Source organism: Pseudorasbora parva, chromosome 4 (assembly GCF_024679245.1).
Source record: "Pseudorasbora parva isolate DD20220531a chromosome 4, ASM2467924v1, whole genome shotgun sequence".
Taxonomy (NCBI): Eukaryota; Metazoa; Chordata; class Actinopteri; order Cypriniformes; family Gobionidae; genus Pseudorasbora; species Pseudorasbora parva.
Window position 1 is genome coordinate 8738682 of NC_090175.1, and position 22321 is coordinate 8761002.

The window sequence follows — 22321 nt, forward strand, 5'->3', positions numbered from 1 at the left end:
CAAGGCCAAATATTAAGATCTGGGTAGATTAGATGGTAAGTAATCAGTTTTCATAATCAGTGTTTTGGATGCTGGAGATATGGACAGATCTGAGCAACAATGGCCAAATTATTATGGCAATGCAACTCTCAACACCACTGACATGCTTCATTCTGCAGTGCATTCTGGGTGGATCGTATAAAACTCATCCATGATTCCCAGAATGCACTGCTGCATGAAGCATGTCACTGTTGTTGAGACTCATGTGTTGATTCTTGATGTTTTAGTGAGTTGACACAGGAGTTCAAAATCAGATTATTTGATTAAAACACTGCTGGCCCTCATGATGAAGAATCAGAGGGCTACAATAATCAAAAACATAAAATGAATAACATCACCCATATGATTAAAGTTTAGACTCTGGATGAGATAAGTGTGTCAGGCCACTAGGTGATGTCTGTTTTCTCTTGGCTTTTTCATCATGACAAATGTGGTTTTGAAACTCACAGTTACAGAAGTCAGAGAAAAACTGATGTTGAAAAGTCAAGGGTCAAGAGCCAACTAAAGCAAACACTAATTGTCATAATGGCGACTTCTGATTAAACATTTTCAAAATATTTTGTAGTTGTTTAATCCTCCTCTGTTGAGATCTTAAGATATTTGTTTTTTTGTATCTTCAGTTGATTTAATCTAAGGCTGTGGCTGAAGTCAATTGTAGTTGTTGTGTTTCTCTTTTTTCTTCAGTGATTCTGCTTGTTAACAGCAGGTGTTCATCACGAATGTATTATCATGGATTATCTCATTAACTTTAACACCGCTTCAGTGTTTCTTTAACACAGAAGCTTGGGACAATATGTACTCTATCGACGTTTCAGTTGTGGTGGGGAGGTGGAGGTGTGTGTGTAAAACACGTGATTTCCACTGCAAATAGAGCTAAAATAGAACATATTTTATTCATAAATATTTACACATTATAAAAACATTCATTTGCAAATACAGTGCCAATGGAAAGTTTGTATGATCCTTCCAGCTAAAGTGTAATTCTATTACTGGTATTAAATATTTCTGTCATTATTAGAATTTTTTTACTGTCATGCAAGAAAAATTTCAGACCAGTCTGACAATTAATTATCATATCATATCACATCATATCATATAATCTCATATATCATATCATATCTATCATATCATATATATCATATATCATATCATATCATACGTATCTCATATCATATCATAACTTTTATTCTATATATTTCACAATGTTAAATTAATGAAAGTATACAAATTACATATCTTTGATCACTCATCATTACATTCGTTTGTAAATGTGAATGACGTTTTTGCAGTTTGGACACGTGTGCTTCACATCCTTCCACGAGTCCACACAGAAGGGAATGAAACAACAGAACCAGCACCTGAAAAACACATCAGACAAGCTCTACATATCAGCAGTCTGTGAATTCAAGGATGTTAAACGCTCTAATGCTACAGTTATCATACTCACACAAAGATTGCAAGGCCTGCGCAGATTAACCAGGTGAGCGCACCATTAATATGTTCGATTTCCGTGGTGACCTCCATCATGCAGTGACGACAGATAACACGGCGCGGTACATCAGTGAGACCCGCATCCACCATCTGTGTAACTGCAAATGTACAAATGCATCTATTAAATCAGGGACAAATATTGCATATAAAGTGCCACAATTATGCATTTTATGACCTTTTATATATCAAAGGCTCAAGGGAAAGTTTATTTCTCCATTCATCACCCCTTTAAAATGAATATTTTGCATGTCACCCAGATTAAATTAGTCCTCTTGCAGAGATTTAATCTATATCCTCCACCATTCAAAAGTTTGGAATCAGTAAGATGTGTGCGTGCGTGTATACAAAATATTAAAGTGCCCCTATAATGCAATTTTGAAGGGATGCAATTTTGTTTTGTAGTGTCCTACATTGGAATTACATCCATTCAAGATGAAAAAAAGAAACGCTTGAACGTGTCTGGCTTCCAGTTATTTTACCTGTACAAACACAGTCTGTTATACCGCTTAATATAGCAAACTTTTAATTGTTAACATTCTTTAATTTCATTGTCATAATCATAAACACACTGGTTTTGTAGCGCAAATAATGGAATTGCTACGGCAGCGCAAAAAACGGCGTCTTCTCGACATGTCGACAACACAAACCAAACTCTTCCAATCTCAACTACATCTCCAGTGCCAATGATCACAGGCAGCCAATGAAGACTATAGACTAGCATTACGCAAATGTTTGCAAACCTACATCGGTTCGAACAGGAAGTGAGAGGGGAATTACTGATAACTCACTTCGGCATTTCAGAAATGCTTCTTTCTTTTAGGAGATAACTCGCTGTATTACACATGAAAGAAAATGTATCCAAAAATGGTAATATAAAAATATCCTGTAAGTTTCAGAGCTGAAAACGTCCTTGTTAGTAAAAGAAAAGCTTTTATAGACACCAGGCCCAGAAAACGATCGTGTGCGCATCTTTGCGTCATCGCACGAAAAAACACTGCCACTACAACACGACTAATTCAGAAGCCCCGCCCACCGACTCATGGAGCTGTGAAGAATATAGCAAGATATTGTGTTATTCCTGGTTGTGGAAGAACACAGTCGCTGCATAAGCTTCCTTCGGATCCTAATATTAGGAATGTGTGGTTGAACTTTATTTTTAATGAAGTTCCAGCTCACAGACATATTTACTTCATTTCACTGCGGGATCGTTTGTAAACAAATCTCCGGTCGATGCTGGATTTGGATCCGACAGGAATGGTGCAACACACTTATGTGAGTAAAACGTGTTTTTTATATTTAATAGTATATGATTGTTATACATCATTTTGCTTATGTGTACGCGTCTAACAGAACATACCTTTAGTACGCTGGATTCAGACACGTATGGGCCAGGGCTTGCAAAGCTCAACGTCCCAGGGCTGTGTGTTTCCCAGACGGGCTACCAAAACGTAACCCTGTGGGCAGGCCGGTGAACATCTTAATATTTCTTTATGTTCTGTGGTGTTCTCTCTCTCTTGACTTGACATTTGAAGGGCACGCGCATGTGTGTGTGTTTATGCTTATATCGACCGATCGTGCGAGCTATGTGATACAAAAATAATAGTCCAATCAATCGCGGGTGGATGAGAAATAAATCATTGTGTTTGTTTGATAAAAACCTTCATTCCGGTTGCCGCTTTCAAAACAATCCCTCCCTCGTGTGAAATGAACTGAACAGGGGAGCTGAAGCTTATTAAATATGCAAATTTTATCCAATCCTAGCCGTGGGCGTTTACTCCCAAGTCTCCAGTGCGGCACGCCCATCAAAACCCAGCGTTCAGGAGAGAGCCTCAAAACCAGTGTAGAAAATAGCCTATTTCTTATTAGTTATGATGTTTTGAATGTAAAAACAACACGAACATCTTCAGTTGACCTCAGACAACAGTAAAAAAAGAACAAAAAAGACAGTTCATGACACCTTTAAAGTTTTTTTCTTTTATTAAACTCGTACAGTGTCCTCTAAACGTTAGGAAACCCTCTAGATTTCAAGGTCGGGTTGTAGGCCCTGTCTGTTTCCACACGAACATGGGCATTTTCAGTCACTACACTTTTTTGAAAACTACTGCCAAGATGAAGATTTTTAGAAACTCTGGTTGCAGTGTTGCCGCCTGGACAGAAAAACGGGAGATTTTGGCTTATGTCAGAACCAAAACCGACAATAACCTTTATCCAGGCATCTGATTGGCCAATATGGTTTTAGGGCTAAGGTTGTATTTTTTGGTTTGGCATGCTCCGAGCACTTTATAGCGGTTTTGTGCGTTTTGTAGAAGCTATTTTTTTTAACGGAGGAGGGAAAACTATAAAAATACACATTTACATGTGGACTAGGCCTTAGACATCACAATCACATGTGTCCTTTCTGCTGCCTGATTGGTGGAATTAATGATTACCAATTAAAGAAAGATACACAAACAACTAACAATTAAATCTTACAGTGGAAAGCACTGTAATATGAAAAGTACATTTAAATGGTTTATCCTCCTCATAATACTAACCGTTAGTGTTTAACTCATGAAATGAATAAAACATGAGAAGTGATGGTTCTTGGGTGCTGAACACTCACCGACAGGGATCATGGTGGGCTGGACATTGATGGATGGACCCCCGAACCCATATGGAGGTGGTTGGTAAGGCGCAGCTTGTGGATCTGTAAAAGTCAGAAACACTGAAACCCACTGCACTGGAGATTTATAGAATGTGAGATCATTCACTTTATCTAAAAGCCAGTTAGTCTCAAATCACTGTAAAATATGATCCAATTAAACAAATGACCAGTCAAAGAAAACACTAGCCATGATTACATTCACCCATTGGGTGTGGCTCAATGGGAATGAACACCTTCAGTGTAAAAGATGTAAAAGGATACAAAAGCATCACACAATGATGTCGATGGCAGTGAGCCGGATGCCGTATATGTAAAGTGCTCAGGAAGCATACTATAAAGTTTTGCAAGATAGAAACCCTATTATTCAGTCAAAACACTGAGCTCGGCAACACCATTACTCTGTGCACGCTCCTGTGAGTGTGTGCCAGCCGTCTGTTCACACTGTTGTCATGGCTCCCAGGATAAGTGCAAACACGCACCATTTTAAGAAATCAGGCTCAACAGAAAAAAACCATAGACTGTCACTGTAAAAAAAATATGGATGTACTGTCCGTGATGTCACCCATAGGATTCGGATAAGTTGTTCTGAAGCTTAAAGTAGAGACGAGCTGGCCGTCGCCATCTTGTGAGCGCGTCATCGCGTCACTCCCAGATAACAGAAAATGGGCAAAAAGGCGGGATGTGGGCGGAGCTTATGTGACACAATGACTATAGACGGCGGTTAGATGGCTATCCACCTGTAACTACACCCTTAATTATGCAGAATTTAAGGCTTTATATAACGTAAACGAATGAGTTATAACATTTTTTACTTCCCTCACAGTTGTCATGAAGGTCAAAATTAGCCGTATAAGCCAAAACCACAATTTGTAGCAGGCTGTAAATATGTTTTTTTCTTCTGTAAAGTTGAGAATTTTAACATGAGTCTCAACGAGATTCTGCTCCTTCTGGAGCCGCTCTAGTGGCCAGTTGAGGAATCGCAGTTTACATTACTTCCGTATTAGCTTCAAGAGAGATTGCGGGACGTGCCGCTTGAAAAAAAAACCTGACTATCGTCTCTTCAATAAGGCAAATAAGAAATAATCATTTTTGTAAAGCTTTAGCTTGGTCGCCATTCTCTGCCATTAAATGGAGGAGCGCGTGCGTGCAGGACGCTTTAAAAAAAAATCTCCTTTTGAGTTCCGAAATAAAGATAGAAGGACATAAGGCATTGGTACAACAGCAGAGTGAGTAAAAGAAGACTTTAACTTTCATTTCAGGATGAACTACTGCTTTAATGCGTATTTGGTGTGCGCTCCCAAATCCCAGAAATTTGGCCCGACCCCAGAGTTCTCCCCCCGTGTATGTAAGTGGTTAGATCTAAAAGTGTGGAGAAGGGGTGGTGCACTGATAAACTGTTAACAAACAGAGGTAAGACTGCTGAAAATATATATGCCTCTTATCGTTGATTGGCCGAGTGCTCTCCACTCGTGTGAATTATCTGAACGTGCTCCTCCCATACTTTGTTAATAAAACATCATGTATTTCTCATAAAGTGGTGGGCGTTCTGGTTTCAATATGGCTGCTGCTGCATTATCCAGGTGGATGCTGCACATTTTCCATGGAAAGCACTTTGAGTACCCAGAAAAGCGAATTTATATAAACGTTATATCTGTAAAAAAAACAGCTCTAAACTGCAATAGAGTGTGTGCTGCATCCATCCTTGTGTTGCCCCTAATTCATAAATCAGTCAATAAAAATTAATTATTATCCCAAAAATAAGCTAACCTAAACCTGCTCTGGTGTCAAAACAATGGCGGTCTGTGTATGGCTCATTCAGGGTAGCCGGCTTGTTCTGAGACACTTATGATTTATGGGGATTAATAAACAAGCACTGGGTGGATTCTTATCATTATAGGGTGGCTGTGTACACACACTACCAACGCACATGTATGTTCAAACTAGGGCTGGACAATAATTCAATATCAATATATATCGCGATATAATTTTTTTCAATAACGGTGATATGATTTTTAAACACATTTCCGATATTTCAGAAAGAGCAGAACACGATTGGCTTCTTGCGTGATGACGTACACCACAGAAACACGGTCAGTGCTCAGCAGTAGTAGGCTGATAGATCCAACGCGGCACGTTTTAGCTATAAGTTTCCTCGACCGCAACACAAATGTGACTGAACGAACTTCCACAAGTAAGGAGAAATAAATAGTTGATAAGAGAAGAAAGACTAACTTTCTTTAGTGGCGTGGAAGTGGTTCGGCTATCTAAAGCTCTATTCGCAAGGGATTAGTATTATCTAGGGTTCTCTGTGATTTAGAAATGACTCCTCCACATCTGAGTTTTGCGTGGCGCATTCGCACAGGATAAGCAAAGCCTGTGATTTTACTCGAATTTACTGACTTCTCCCGGAAACGATGTCAAGACTTCGTTAGCTGTATGAAATCATAAACAGGCATCGATATCGTTTTGATTATTTTACAGTAGCCTATAAATAAATATAATTTCGTTTAGTTAGTGAACAGACGCCATAAACTGAGCTCAGACCGGCGGCAGGAATCAGATTTAATTTATCACGAGTGAGAAGCTGATATACGGCGGAAGATTCAGTTTCAAAACTAAATGTAAAAGCGCCTATTTAAACAAGATTGTCATTGTACTATACTGTTCTGTTATGTTTTTCATTCAGAACAGTATTGATGTTAATTAGGGCTGGGACTTTAACGCGTTAATTAAGATTAATTAATTACGTGACTTTAACGCGTTAATTAATTACGCAAAAAAAAAAATTTAACCACACTTATTTTTGCACCGCGGAACGTTTTTCAATGAATGAGTTTCGACGGACCGATTATACTGGAACACCAACTAGCGCTCACGAGTCACGACAACAACGAGCCATGTGAACATGAACATGAAGAAGCTGATGAGGCCGCTTTGCTTGGCCCCGTGGATGGGAAATTTTGTTTTAAAAAACGAAAGAATGGAAGCGTCGTCAAGAGCATGGTAGTGTGCAAGTTATACATCAAGGAATTAGCGTATCACCGCAGCACATCGAGCCTCAAATATCACAAATATGCTTTTGCTAAACTTAATGGCAAGCATTGCGCTGGTGTGCTGGACTGAAAAACATAAACAGTATTTTGTTGATTAAGCTTATGTATTCAGTCATTATTCAATGGTATACTAAAAATACATGTGAAAAATTACTTCTCACTGTTCTCAGGTCAAATATTTATATGCAATTAAAATGCGATTCATTTCGATTAATTAATTACAAAGCCTCTAATTAATTAGATTAATTTTTTTAATCGAGTCCCGGCCCTAATGTTAATATTAAACACACCATTCAATCAGATTACTCCCAAATTGATACTCATTCTAAAGTGAAAGTATAATCCGCGTGGGCGCGGCTGCACGGGAATTCATAACTGTGCGCATTATGAATGCAGACTTTATTCTTCGTGAAAGATATAAAGATATAAATGCTCACATGAAGAAAAAAAGCTTGCAAAAATGATATACAATCCGCCTAATCCTGGCCAAATCACAGAGATGTCGATTCGCACGGGACTAATATTATCACAGGACCTCGGTGTTCAGCGAAATATGGGTCATTTGCAGGGGAATTTTTACTTTACAAATTACAGACGGCCGATTCGCACGGGATTAAGATCACAGGCATTCTCTGCAATTATTACAAATCGCCAGAGGTCCCCAGATAATACTAATCCCGTGCGAATGGGGCTGATATTAAACTTCAGGTTTCAGTGTGCTGCAAAATGTGCCGGAGAGGTGGGTGTAACAATCGACATAGCTGCATCAATCTAATGTCTAACAATACGATGACAAGCGTATTGTATTGATTATTAAAAATAATCCATGTAGACTATTTTTATGTAAGAGGCAAGTGGCACATTTGTTTTAATACTTTCCACATTTGCACACAATGTCATGTATTAACACCAATGCATTCATTCTCGTTTAAATTACCTTTCAATGCTTGTGAAAGACGGTCAGACATGGCTTCACGATAATGTATCATGTGCTCGTGTTTAAACGTGCAGTATGCAACTTTTGGCCACTAGGGGTCACTCATTCAAAATAATAACAACAGACGTACTTTGATGACGTTGGGAAAGTGCGTGAGCTCATAGGAGTTGTTGTCATTATCAACCAGCGAATCTGGCATCTCCAGCAGAAAACATGTTCACTGACAAGGTAATTGTTATATTACATCTCTATTATTGTTAAGTTTAGTTACAGCTTTTCACTTTATGTAATGTCAATCTAATGAAATAGCAGCGAGCTACCGTTAACAAACTTATCAGTAACGTTAGATAATGTGTGAGACAGAATGTTGTGCTGGTGGTCGCTATACGACAATTCACCATGACGTCACAACAGTAATAAACGTTCTTCCGGGTGGCAAAAGCCGAAGCGTTCCTATGGCAACGCTAGTATTCAGACATAGTTAACATGATTATTGAGGGACCGATTAATTAATTCAGGAGATAGCAATACATGAAATGCCTAACCTTGGTCTAGTAGATGTAGTGCTAGTCTAATACCACAATTTTTAAATGAGCTTCAGCCTACCATTGAGTAGTTATTTTAGTGACTGTTGCTGTTTGAATTACAATATGTTAGGCTATCGTAGATAGTCTATTTCCCTGTTCTCTGCTTTTCAACAAATCCTTTGCACACATTTTTTCTTTATTTTTTGTATCTGAAGCTATAGCAGCAACATTGAAAGTTCCGGTGTCTGTGTTTAACACGAAACCTTGTGTGATCGCGGCCGGCTCGCGGTGCAGTCATGCTGTTTCCCAGCTGATTTGATGCAATGATCCACTTTAATGACTCGTGGCATCTGCAATATCTCACAAACTCCTGATGTTAAAATATGTTATATTTATAATTTTATATGGAACTAATCACTACACCTGTTAGCAGTCATGTAAACATCCATTATTGATATAAAATAGCCGAAATCACATGAACAATCACACAAAAACCTTATTCCATAGTTATCGTGTGTTTATTAGCTTCTTAGTTCACGCGTAGAAATTTAGAATAGGCCCGTTCGAGCCAGAATGAGGAAATGTCCGAGACAGTAGGAGAGAGGTCTGCGCATGTTTTAACTCTTTTATATCGAATAATTCCGTGAGAAATGAATAGAAATGGTATTCTGTATGACGAAATATTTTGCAAACGTGATATGTCAATATTTCTCCAAATATGAGGACTTTTAAACTAAGAGCTAAACTGAAAGCTGTTCTTTGCGATCTCTGTGAACACAAATGAGCCAGTGAAGACGAGAGAATAAAGTGCGTCTGATAATCTATTCAAAATATCGTTCATAACGGATCGATAATAATGCACTCCTGACATAAATTAAGAATTGAATGTCACTGCAACCCAGTTTTATCATAAACAGTGTTCAAATATCAAAGCTGGAGTCTTTAATCTTTCTGATGATACTGAGTTTGTCCAGATAATGTGTGATGAGCAGTGAATGTTGAACAATAGTAATCTGAGGCCGTATGATCTTTGAATCGTAAGGGGTTAAAAGAGATCTAAAGTTTACTAATATTAGTCTCGAAATTCCCCAGCTGAAGATAATTATGCTCTGCTATGATTTTGTAGATGGACCATTTTGAGAATACTTCTCTGTAGCGCCACTTTTGACGACGTCCACTCGCTTTAGCCTCCTCACCCACAGGTTTTGCTGCATATATTTACTTCTTTCTGAATGAAATCGATAAAATCCTACACCTTTTCCTGTATATCTGATGGCACAACCCCAAACACAACACGTTTTCGTCATAGTTTCAACTTTAAACAACAGCAATGTTCTTAACTATGTTACTATTTACAGTAGCCGGCTGATCTCTTCAGTTTGTCAGTAGAAGCCGCTCGCGTTCTGCCACCCGGAAGTATCTTGAGGCGATTGTTTACAAACATTCTGAAATGGTCTATAAATATAAGTTGGTAGGCTATGTTGACATATTAACCGCATCATAATTTGAGTTACTCAAATTATAGATATTGTAACGTTCTCAGGCAATAATGAGACGTGTTGGTGAAAAGGGGTGTTTATTTGGGCTGTTGTCGGCCACAACCCACGCCGTACACACCCCGACTTAAACAGAGAACCGCACTTGAAACAGCGAGGCACTCCTCTCTCCTTTATTTCCGCTTTTCTCCCAAAAAACCCCTAGGGGGTGGAGCCTCTTCGCATATTTAACCCGAACCTCCAATAACAGGTAATGAAGTATGATAACAGTCCACAACACCAAAATGAACAGTGTCACATAAACATTAAACTCCTTGTCCACTAAAACACAATAACATTTAGAACATGTTACACTACCCTCCTTCTACTGAAGTCCTCGACCTCGAGGACAAATTCTCTAAACTTGACTGGGGTTCTCCTCCTTCTCTTTGGACGCCCCCTGAGGAGCGTGTGACCTTGGCCTCCAGGTACTGATTCCTCAGAGCCCCTCGAAGACTTGCCCAGAGGGGTGTCAGTTAACGGTGTCACTTGCTGGCCACCACTGGCCATCTCTGCTAAATCGGTTACCCCCTCTGGCCCCTTCGGGGTTTCAGCGTTTTGTGGAGGAAGCACTGTGCTGGCCAGCGGTGATGCAGCACCCCGGTAAGGGGCCAGCCTATCCCGATGCAGCACCACTTTGCGCCCCCGAGGAGGCAACTGCACCCGATATACAACCTCCCCCAGCTTTTCCAATATTGGGCATGGTCCCACCCAGTGGCTATCCAGTTTCGGACACCTCCCTCTCTTCCTCACTGGGCTGTAGACCCAGACTAGCTCTCCCACCCCAAAGTCACGCCCCCGGGCATGCATGTCATAAGCTCTCTTTTGCCTCACCCCAGCAGTCACCAACTGCCTTCTGGCATATGCATGGGCGGAGTCCAAACGATCTTGGAGCTGTCTCGCATATTCCGGTCCTGCGTGAACAGGTGGAGCATCTGGGGGCTGACCAAAGGCCAACTCTGCAGGGGTCCTAATCTCCCTACCCAACATAAGCAGGGCCGGAGTGCATGAGGTAGAGTCCTGAATAGCAGAGCGACATGCCATCAATACCAGCGACAGATGAGTGTCCCAATCGTGTTGATGAGTGGATGTTAAGATGGACAACTGCTCAGCTAGTGTCCTGTTGAATCGTTCTACGAGCCCGTCACTTTGAGGGTGGAGTGGGGTGGTGCGGGTCTTGTTGATTCCTAGCCGCTCACACATGGAAGTGAATACCTTGGACTCAAAGTTTCTACCTTGGTCACTATGGATACTCTGGGGAACCCCAAACCTACTAAACATGCCCTCCACCAAAGCATTGGCAACAGTCACAGCCTCCTGGTCAGGCAGTGCAAAGGCCTCAGGCCATTTAGTAAAATAATCCATTGCAGCCAAAACAAAGCGATTCCCCTGCGTGGTGCGAGGAAATGGTCCCATGATGTCTACCCCCACACGCTGCATTGGCTCCCCCACTGGAAACTGCTGTAGCTGGGCCCTGGACTGACCCTGTGGCCCTTTGCGTGCTGTACAAAGATCACAGCGCCTGCAAAAGTCCTCCACATCACGCCTCAGCCGTCCCCAATAGAAGCTCTGACGCAGACGTCGAAGTGTCTTTGTCACCCCAAAATGGCCAGATCCTGCAGAGCCATGCATGGCCGTCAACACTGTCTCTTGCATGCCCCCAGGAACCACTACTTGCCATCTCTTTTCTCCGGTTGCTGGCACCACCCATGCTCGCTGGAGAACCCCCTCCATTAGCCGCAAGCATCTGAACTTGGCCCACAATCCCTTGGTGAATGGGGAGAGGGCTGCTACCTCCTCCCAGGGTGGTCGCTGCTGTGCCTCTACCCACAGCATCACAGGCTGCAGGTCTGGGTCCCGCCTCTGATTCTCTGCCCATAAAGTGACATCCACCTCTTGCAGCTCCCTGCAGACCAAGTCGATTTTCTGGCTAAGTTCCAGCTCCCGGGCTTCTCTGCGCTCAATACTTGCATCCCTGCGTACTACATGGCCGTCTCGACAGGGCGTCTGCATTACCATGCCGTTCCCCCGCACGATGTGTCACAGTGAACTCGTAACTCTGCAATTGCTCGAGCCAACGAGCCACCTGGCCCTCTGGCTCCTTGAACGTCATCAGCCACTGTAAGGAGGCATGGTCGGAGCGTATGATGAAATGCCGACCGCATAAATAGTACTTGAAATGTCTGATGGCGGAGACAGCGGCTAACAGCTCTCGTCGTGTGACACAATATCTCTTCTCAGCTTTACTGAGCACCTTGCTGAAATAGGCCACTACTCTTTCCCCATCTGGGTACACCTGGGACAAGACTGCACCTATTCCATCCCCACTCGCGTCAGTGTCCAGAACGAAGGGCAGGTGGGGGTCAGGAGGTGCCAGAATGGGCGCGCACACCAGGGCCTGTCTCAGAGTATCAAAAGCTTTTTGACAGCCCTCTGACCAGACAAAGCACTGATCTTTCTGTAGGAGTTTGTACAAGGGAGCAGCAATACAGGAAAAGCCCTGTACAAACTTCCTGTAATATGACGCTAAACCCAGGAAGCTTTTTAGCTCTCTTTGGCTCACCGGAACAGGCCACTCCCGTACGGCTGTCACCTTGTCTTCAGCAGTGCCAATTCCCTCACTGCCTATGTGATGCCCCAAGAAGGTCACCTGCCTGCTCAACAGCCGGCATTTATTGGGATGTAACTTCAGACCTGCTGCTCTAATTTTCTCCAGCACTGCCTTCAAGGCTGTAACAGCTGAATTGAAAGAGCTCCCATGTGCCAGTATGTCATCCAAAAACACCAGACACTGCTGCTGCGGAATGCCTTCAAGTACTCTCTCCATTAAGCGCTCAAATGTGGCAGGGGCATTGCAAAGACCAAAACAGAGAACTTTAAATTGCCACAGCCCCCTACCCGTGCAAAAAGCCGTCTTGGGTCTGGCCTCCGGCGTCAGTGGCACTTGCCAATACCCACTTCTCAAGTCCAATGATGAAAACCAGCAAGACCCAGCCACATGATCCAAACATTCATCCACACGTGGAAGAGGGTACGAGTCTTTCCGTGTCACTGCATTGAGCCTCCTGTAATCGACACAAAAGCGCCACTCCCCCCCCCCTTCTTCGGGACCATGACTACTGGGGATGCCCAGGGGCTTTCAGAAGGTTCTATTATACCGGCGCGCTGCATCGTCACTAAAGCCTGCTCCGCAGCCTCCTGCCGTCCTAAGGGCATGCGTCTTGGTCGCTCACGTATGGGCGCTGCATCCCCTGTGTCGATATGGTGTTGTACCAGGGAAGTCTGACCCAGGTCCCCTTCATCACAGGCAAAACAGTCCTGGAACTCCACTAGCAGCTCCCACAACTGTTCTTGTTGCTGCTTGTCCAAGCCGCCGGAGCTCCTCTGCATTATTTCCCGTAGCACCCCCATTGTCTCCCCCTCTCTTCCCGGAGCAGTCCTAGGCCAGGTGCACTGTAACGGGGGCTCTTGTTGGGACTCACTGGGTGGTACTGTGTAGCTTGAGCTGTCCCCGTCATTTAAGTGACATGCCCAAGAACCAACCGCCGGCCCATCTGTGTGACGAGTTCCTGGAGGCCTCATCCTAACCACCTGACCATTACCGAAACTCAACGTGGCCTTAGACAGGTCCAACTGACAGCCATGGTCCCTCAAAAAGTCCAGACCCAGGATACAACTGTCCTGCACATTAGCTATCCACACAGGATGCTGCACGCTCACGCCCCCGACAGTCAGTGTCAACAGCCCCTTCCCTTTCATTGGTGCCAGCTCCCCCGTCACTGTGCGCAGCTGAACTGTTGTGTTCTCCAGCTGTGTTCCCTCTGGCACCACCTCCGGACGAGCCACAGTCACTGTAGACCCTGTGTCTACCAGGGCAGTGCACTCAACTCCCTCAATACCAATAGGAATATGGCAAAAATCTGATATAGCTGTCCTTCCTACTACCACCACCCCTAGTTCATTCGTCCCGTTGTTTATAGTTGGCCTGTCTGCTTGCACTGGTGCTGAGCGGGACAAGGGCTTGGGGGTCTGCAGCGTCCCGCCTACTGCGCCCCCTTCCTGTTTCCCGAATTCTTAGCTAGCACAGGGCATTCCTTAACCAAATGCCCCGGCTGACCACACCCCCAGCAAAGTCGGGCCTGTGTCTGCCGTCTGGGAGGAGGCAAGGCTAGCCCGCGAATCATCTCTGTAATCTCGTCCAGCCATTCAGGTTTTGGTGAAGCTGTTTGACCCCCTCCCATTGCCCTGATGGTGGGGGAGGGGTCAAGTGCTGACCCCATCATTGCTGCTTCAACCGCCATTTCCCTCTCCAGCGCCAACTCTAAGGCTTCAGCCAAATCACGTGGGCGTGCCAGCTGTGTATGTATGCGCAGTTCTGCTGGAGAAAGAGCTCTGATGAACTGATCACGGGCCAACTCGCTTTGCACTGATGGTGGAATATGTGCATAAGCTCGCCTTGCTAGAGATTCAATATCATTGGCCAGAGCCCGCAGTGGTTCTCCTGGAATTCTTTGACGGCTGTGCAACTCGGACCTGAGAAGCTCAGATCGGAAACACTGTCCAAAGCGGCGTCTCAATGCACCAACCAATGCATCATAATCAGCTCTTTCACTAGTGTCAAGCAGCAACAAACATGAGAGTGCATCATCTGTTAAGCAAAGAGCGAGCTGAAGGGCTTTCTGTTCTTCTGACCAACCATATGCATGAGCTAATAGCTCAAATTGGGCATGAAAAGCCTCCCAATCCGATTTGCCAGAGTATTTAGGTGTTTTTATTCCAACCGGCATATTCGATTCATGGCCGCCGCCATTGTTGTTTACCTTTTGACCCCTCGCTTCATGCGAGAACAACGCGTCGGCGTCTGACGTCATGACGTTCGACAGCGGCGGGCAATGGCGGGCGATGCCGCTCGGCAGCGGCGGGTAATGGCGGCTCGCTTTCTGGCCTGCATCAGTGGCTTCACCCGGCTCTTTCTTCACCAAATTCGCCTTAAAGTGACTGGTTACAGACGCGGTGTGCCCACCAAACGTATTTGCTGCCCCAGCATAACCGTCATCTTCCTCCATCTTAATGCGCACGGTATTATCCATTCTTACCCGTGGAAGATCAGCTGCTTGAATCACGCACGCACAATCAGGACTCAAATCAGACACTTTATCTCCAGCTGTCTGCGATCGTTTTTACTTCTGACACCAGTTGTAACGTTCTCAGGCAATAATGAGAAGTGTTGGTGAAAAGGGGTGTTTATTTGGGCTGTTGTCGGCCACAACCCACGCCGTACACACCCCGACTTAAACAGAGAACCGCACTTGAAACAGCGAGGCACTCCTCTCTCCTTTATTTCCGCTTTTCTCCCAAAAAACCCCTAGGGGGTGGAGCCTCTTCGCATATTTAACCCGAACCTCCAATAACAGGTAATGAAGTATGATAACAGTCCACAACACCAAAATGAACAGTGTCACATAAACATTAAACTCCTTGTCCACTAAAACACAATAACATTTAGAACATGTTACAATATGTTGACATGGCATCCGCGATTGTCGAACATTCTGTATATCAACTGTTCAATAAGGGAAATAAATTTCAATTTAGTTTATCATTACCAACATAAAACATAGTAAATGAGAGAACCAGCACCAGCAATACGTTGTTCATTGGAACACGCGGTGTGTCGCTCCCCACGTTCATCAATAATTCTAATAAACATTTATTTTGGAACTCAGAGATATATGAATAAGTAGATCATTATTAAATCAATATTATATGTAGCTAGCTAGTATTAACATATGTTAAAAGTGACGGTCACCTTATATTAATTGACCAAGATAGTGGCATATTACCTTACGAAGCTAACGTTACTTTCTCCAGCTATATATAAAACCAATAATAGCTAGTCCATCTGCGTTTTACACGACATCATCGTGTCACCAAATAAGTTATACGGATAGAAATACTTTTGAATCAGTTTTTAAAAAATAGCTGTTTCTGTCTCCAAAAACACAGAATCCGCCTGTTTGAAAAGACGACACAATACAAAATGTATACGTATTCAGCTAAACTCGTCTCAATGTGGTCAAGATCGCTATGCAATATGCAAACATACAGCATGTTATGATTATTTGATTATTATGTTAGCTGAATGGTTACTTAAATGACCTGTTTATTAAAACGCAAGCGAGATCAGCATCTCTCTGCAGTCCGAGCTTGTCACGAAGATTTCGGCATCTTTCAAAGGCTTCTCCAAGGTTTACACGTCTCTTGCTTCTTCTACTGTCCCAAAATCTTCTCGGGTCATTTTTTTCACCCTTACGTTTGCGCTTTGTTGAGCTGGCACAACGTACAGGCAAAGAGTAGTCACGATCCATTATCATACAGACTTTTTTATACGGGTGTTCCCCTTATACTGTCAGTGTTCCTCTTTGAGTTTGGCGGTTCCGCCGAGTTCGCAGGAAGCAAGACGCAAACGTGGATATGACGTGAAAGACTGGCGACATAACGGAAATAAAGACACGGTCCGTGTCTTCGAATTAAAATATTAATTTCTCTGGATTTAGAAGTTAATTGGAACTGTCGGGATAATGTAAACACACAACTTTAAAAAATATATAACATAGATATAGTGATCTTTTATATTTTTAATGCTGAAACATTACATATTGTGCCTTTAAAGCCTTGCAAAAAGCAGCGTGCACTCATCTCAAACAGAGCGCAAATAGGCCACTGAATTGAGTCTTCTTTTATTTATTTTTTGTGCACCAGTAGATAAAGGTCTATAGTTTTGCATAAAAGGAGAATATAGCGCTATGAATCGTTCTTCACTGAAATTTAAAACTTAAAAGAAAATGCTCAATAAACTGCGTCTGCGAAGTGAGAGTCTTATGTTTATTTGACGGTGATTTCACATTTCTTGTTCGTATAAAGGCTAAATACAAATAAAAGGTGAACATTAATTTATTTGTACCGTTTTTATTTCTAAAATATTATATAGTTTTATAGGAGGAGGTTTCATAGACTTGGCAAATTAATTTTTCAGAAATTTGTAGGTACAGAAATCCCTTGTGGCAGTTCTTGGTAGTTTTTCTAAAGCTTTTATATAGTTCATATCGATATCGAAATTATATCATATCGACCAAAATTAAGAAATATATCGTGATATAAATTTTGGCCATATCGTCCAGCCCTAGTTCAAACACCTTATAAAAGTAGAATTAGATAATAGGTGCCCTTTAACACACAACTGACATCACTGGCTGAACCATTGCACATCACACCACTTCCTGATAACCCATCCATAAAACAGATCTTAATGGTGCCGTGCTACACGGAAAAGAATCTGGTGTAGGTTTAGTTTGAAGTTAGTCAGCTGTATTTGTTAATAAAAACTAACACTATCATGGATAAGAGCAGGAAGAGCAGTGATAGGGTACACAGAACAGAAGCAATGTGTATTACAGATAGCATTCATGTCAATATTAAAATGTAAAACATAATTTGGGAATTGAATCTGATTCAGGGGGAATCAGATGCCAAATCCTGACTGACGAGTGGAGGAGCTGGGAATGGAGGAGGGTAAATAAGCTCCGGGAAAACGCGATAGCAGCTGATCATACTGAAGAGCTCATATATATGAGCATGCTGTGATAGGTATCGTATTCCTATAGTAGACGTGATCAGCTGACAGTCAGTTGATGTGAGCTTGACTAACCCCCTGCCAGAACTAACGCTGGATTTAATGATCCTGAGCTAGCATGAACTAACAGCCAAGAGTCGTAACTAATGTTAAAAATTATGAATAAATAATGCAACCAGTGTTGGGGGTAGGGATGGGTATCGTTAAGATTTTAACGGTATTACTACTCTTACCGATACTGCTTATCGGTCCGGTACTTTAACGGTATTCTTATCGGTACTTTTTGAGATTATATATATATATATATATATATATATATATATTTTTTTTTTTTTTTTTTGAGATATATATATATATATATATATATATATATATATATACACACACACACACACACACACACACACACACACACACACACACACACACACAATTAACAAAAATACACATTATATAGGCCTATACAGTGCTTTAATTTCAGGTAGAATTCTAGTAAAATAACACTGCATAGTTTATCATAAATAGCCAAAATAATGCGTAATGAAGCTGAAGTTATTAATTCAAGAACTGTGAGGGATTTTCTCTTTGCATTTGGTTGTTTAATTCGTAGTAATTCATCAGCATGTTTATTAACACCACTGCCTCTTTAAGACAGATGTGCAGCTCTAGGCGACTGATAGGCAGATGCACTACACTTTCTCCTGACTATATCCATAATAACTACGTCCATTTTAGACACAAACTAAAACTGTTAAACTGTTGTGTTTAAGAGACTCTCCAAGCCGGGATTTTGACATAGATGTTTGTGTTCATTTGATCGTTTAGACGCGAGTGTGAAACCGAAAGTGTAATTTGCTCGTCTCGTTGCGGCTGTTTCGGAGCGCGCGCGCCGACTTGGGAACATCCTCTTGCGCACATTTTATGTTTAAATATATGTTTGACTGTTAAGTTCTGTCCTCTGTCGTTTTGCTCGTGGTCTCTCTCTTTCTCTCTCTCTTTCTCCACACGTGTATTTTCAAAAGTACCGACAGAAGAACCGATAACGTCCGAGCTTATCGATACAACGGTCTTTCAAAATTCACCCCCGGGGCCCGTTTAATACCGGTTTTCGGTACCCATCCCTAGTTGGGGGTAACAAATTACAAGTAACTTGAGTTAGGCAATCAGATTACTTTGTCAAGTAACTAGTAATGCATTACTTTTAAATTTACACACACACAAAAAAAGTTACTTTTACAAATAAGAGGTGCTGTAGTCCAGAATGTTTTTTTTTTGCTGCGCCCTCTACTGTACATGTGTGAAATAGGATTTCCTTCAGCCATAATGTTAAAATTTTGTTGTGAAATGGCCTTTACATTTGCCCAAGAGTTTAACTTTTTGTTATAAAACAAAAAAGGTGAGAAACAGTAATGCAAAGGTAACGTAATGGATTACTTTTCTTAATAAAACACAATTTGTTACTTTTTAAGGGAGTAACGTAATATTGTAATGCGTTAGTTTTCAAAGTAACTTTCCCTAACACTGACTGCAACAGATGGATCGCTCGTTTGTTAGTGCATTAATCCAGATAGCTCATGGGACCCTGTAAAGCATTATTAGACTGTGATTATATGACGTTCTGGTCTGTAATCGTCCTGTTGGCTCTTGGAAGCAGAAGATCTGACCTGTTTAAGGTGGGGTGCCTGCGGTCCTGGGTGACCCTGTAAAGCATTAAGGTCATTTCACACCGGACGCGTAACGAATAAGCGAATATTTCGCGTCAAAACCATGCACATCAGCCGCGACACGAATTTGCGACGTTTCAGAGTTCCAACATTACAAAACATTCGCAGCGACAGCTGAGAAAACACGGGCACTTCATCATCCAGTGAAGACGAGCTTTTCATTTTATTTAAAGGACCGAGAAGAAGGTTTTGGGTGCAGCCAGTCTTAAAGAACAGAGAGTCTGAAGGGGAGGATGCTAATCTTACAGGAGCTAAAACTTTATCATGGCCAGTTCTGCACTCACTTTCTAAAGTCTGCGGGACAATTTGAGGATCTCCTCCAGAGACGTCAGCGCATCTGACGAGACAAACCGCGCACTTCAGCGAATCAATCGATCCGAGCAGATGTTTCCAGTCGAGTCACATGTAAACATTTCAGTGCCACAGACGTAGCCTACTGATGGAAACACGTTCACTTTCCATAATCGCGGACACAATGTTTAGAAAAAAATAAACTATTTATAAAAACGTATAAGTTATTATACTAATTTATAAGTCAAGTTATTGCTGTCTGTATAGTGGGCAAACACAGCTGCAGCTGTACAGATTACAGTTGTAATCTCATGAGAAATGCCATGCCTGGCAAAAGTTAAAGTTGATTGTGACATCAACTGGACATTTCGTCACCCTTGTTTCCTGTTATGAAGAAGTCCTGTTATGTGATTGGTTGAAGCCGTTTTGTCGCCGCTAGAGTAAAAAAAAATCGACATCGAAACGAAAAAAATAAATGTCGTTTTTTCGCCTCAGCACATTCGCGTTCGGTGTGGAAGCGCTCATTACACAATTCTGATCGGGAAAAAAAAAACCATCGCGCGAATTATTCGCACGTCGCGTCCAGTGTGAAAGGGCATTAGACTGTGATTTTATGACGTTCTGGTCTGTAATCGTCCTGTTGGCTCTTTTGGAAGCAGAAGATCTGACCTGTTTGATGTGGGTAGGGTGCCTGCGGTCCTGGGTAGTTCATGTCTGTCTGGGTCGGCTGAGGACCGGAATAAGGAGGGGGTGTGTATTCCTTCTCCATTATTAAAGACCTGGGAATGAGAATACAGGAAGATGAGCAAATGGAAACAAGATGAAAGTTTCTTTATCTTAGTTATGTCCTTTTTTTCTATTTCCTATAATCTAATTTCCCTATAAACTCCGCACGCTATGATAGTGTTGACTTAAAAATGCAAACCTGAATAAAATCCCTTCATGTACTTTACATACAACAAAAGCATAATTATTTCATGTAAAAAATGTATGTTCGTACCTGTATGTCGTGGGGAACCGTGCAGTTGTGTTGCTTCACTGAGAGAGCGTTTAGTAGGAGGATACGGATGGCTGTGAGTGAGAGAGAGTATGGCAAGCCGTTTTAGCATTAAATACACCTTCGCATACTAGTCATAAATCAGTTTTGACTAGTCATAATTCCAGTTCCAGATATCTCCTCTGCAATTTTGACTAGTCGATATTGCAATTAAGATATCTACAATGTGATTGTGACTAGTCATAATATGGATTGAAGATATCTACAATGTTAATTTGACTAGTCATAATATACATTCAAGATGTCTATAATGCTATTTTGACTAGTCACATTCTTCCATTGACTTCCATTGGAAAATATTTCCAGATATCTTCAAATGAGTTTTGACTAGTAGAAATTGTAATTAAAGATATCTATAATTGATTTAATACTAGGCATAATTCTAATTAGAGATATCTCAAATTACAATTGCACTAGTCATAATTAAATTAGAGATATCTCTAACTGAATTATTACTAGTAAAAATTATAATTAGAGATATCTCTAACTGGTTTTTGACTAGTCATAATCACATTTAAGATATCTTTAATTCATCAATTTTAAAGATATCTAAAATACATTTGTAGATATCTGCAAATAATTTATTACTAGTCAAATTATAATTGAAGATATCTTGAATTGGATTTTTGTCTAGGCAAAACTTAATTCGAGATATCTTGAATTGGAATTCTTCCTAGTCGAAACTCATTTAAAGATATCTGCAATTTAATTATAGATATCTCTGTCTGATTTTTGACTAGAAAGATCTTTCTTTGGAGATATCTGCAATTAGCTTTGTGACTAGGAAGAATATAAATGTAGATATCTGGAATTAACATTCTGACTAGTCAAAACTCCTTTATAGATATCTTAAACATGCATGCAAATATGCCTTAGCTAAGCCCCACCTTAAACATTTTATTAACCAATCCAATCCAAAAACGTACCTGGGACATGTGTAAACGTGACATATAATATGCTGAGAAGATCAAGAAGGTTGTCTTATTCTAGGCTATATATTAAAGTAATAAATAATGTTGAGATGTGCATGCTGTGGATTAAGTTGTGTTAGTTTTCATTCCCAAACGAACACATTTAAAGCTAAGCATTTGGCCTTATTTTTGGTGCAACATTACATATGTTATAATTTTTAAATAACTTTTCGAAACACACTGGCGCTCATCACTCAACACAGCAGAATATCACATCGCAGATCTTTTGCTATAATACAATACACCACTCCCACCTTGTGGATTATTACCTTTATGACACGAGTAAACACAACGCAATGTACTAATCAATGTAATCAGTAGCTACATCATGTTAATGTTATTTAAACATGTATTAACCTGTAATCGTTTTAAAATCATTCTTAAATGTTTTTGACTGGTTCTGCAGGAGACATTTAATC

General features: G+C 41.5%; 1 protein-coding gene across 5 annotated transcripts in view; it reads right to left on the reverse strand.

Moving 5' to 3' along the window:
* Positions 1-913: 913 nt before the first annotated feature.
* The window catches only part of LOC137072819 (cell death-inducing p53-target protein 1 homolog), a 45338-nt gene continuing 23930 nt past the window's right edge, over positions 914-22321 (reverse strand). The window contains exons 2-6 of one of the 5 annotated variants that reach the window (XM_067440774.1): positions 20875-20945; positions 20544-20653; positions 4133-4216; positions 1487-1628; positions 914-1397 (exon numbers count right to left, since the gene is read on the reverse strand). In XM_067440774.1, coding sequence (XP_067296875.1) covers positions 1292-1397; positions 1487-1628; positions 4133-4216; positions 20544-20643 — 432 coding nt within the window. In that variant the 5' untranslated portion in view covers positions 20644-20653; positions 20875-20945 and the 3' untranslated portion in view covers positions 914-1291. The remainder of the gene's footprint in view (positions 1398-1486; positions 1629-4132; positions 4217-20543; positions 20654-20874; positions 20946-22321) is intronic. The other 4 variants (XM_067440770.1, XM_067440775.1, XM_067440771.1 and 1 more) reach the window with 4 other exon arrangements.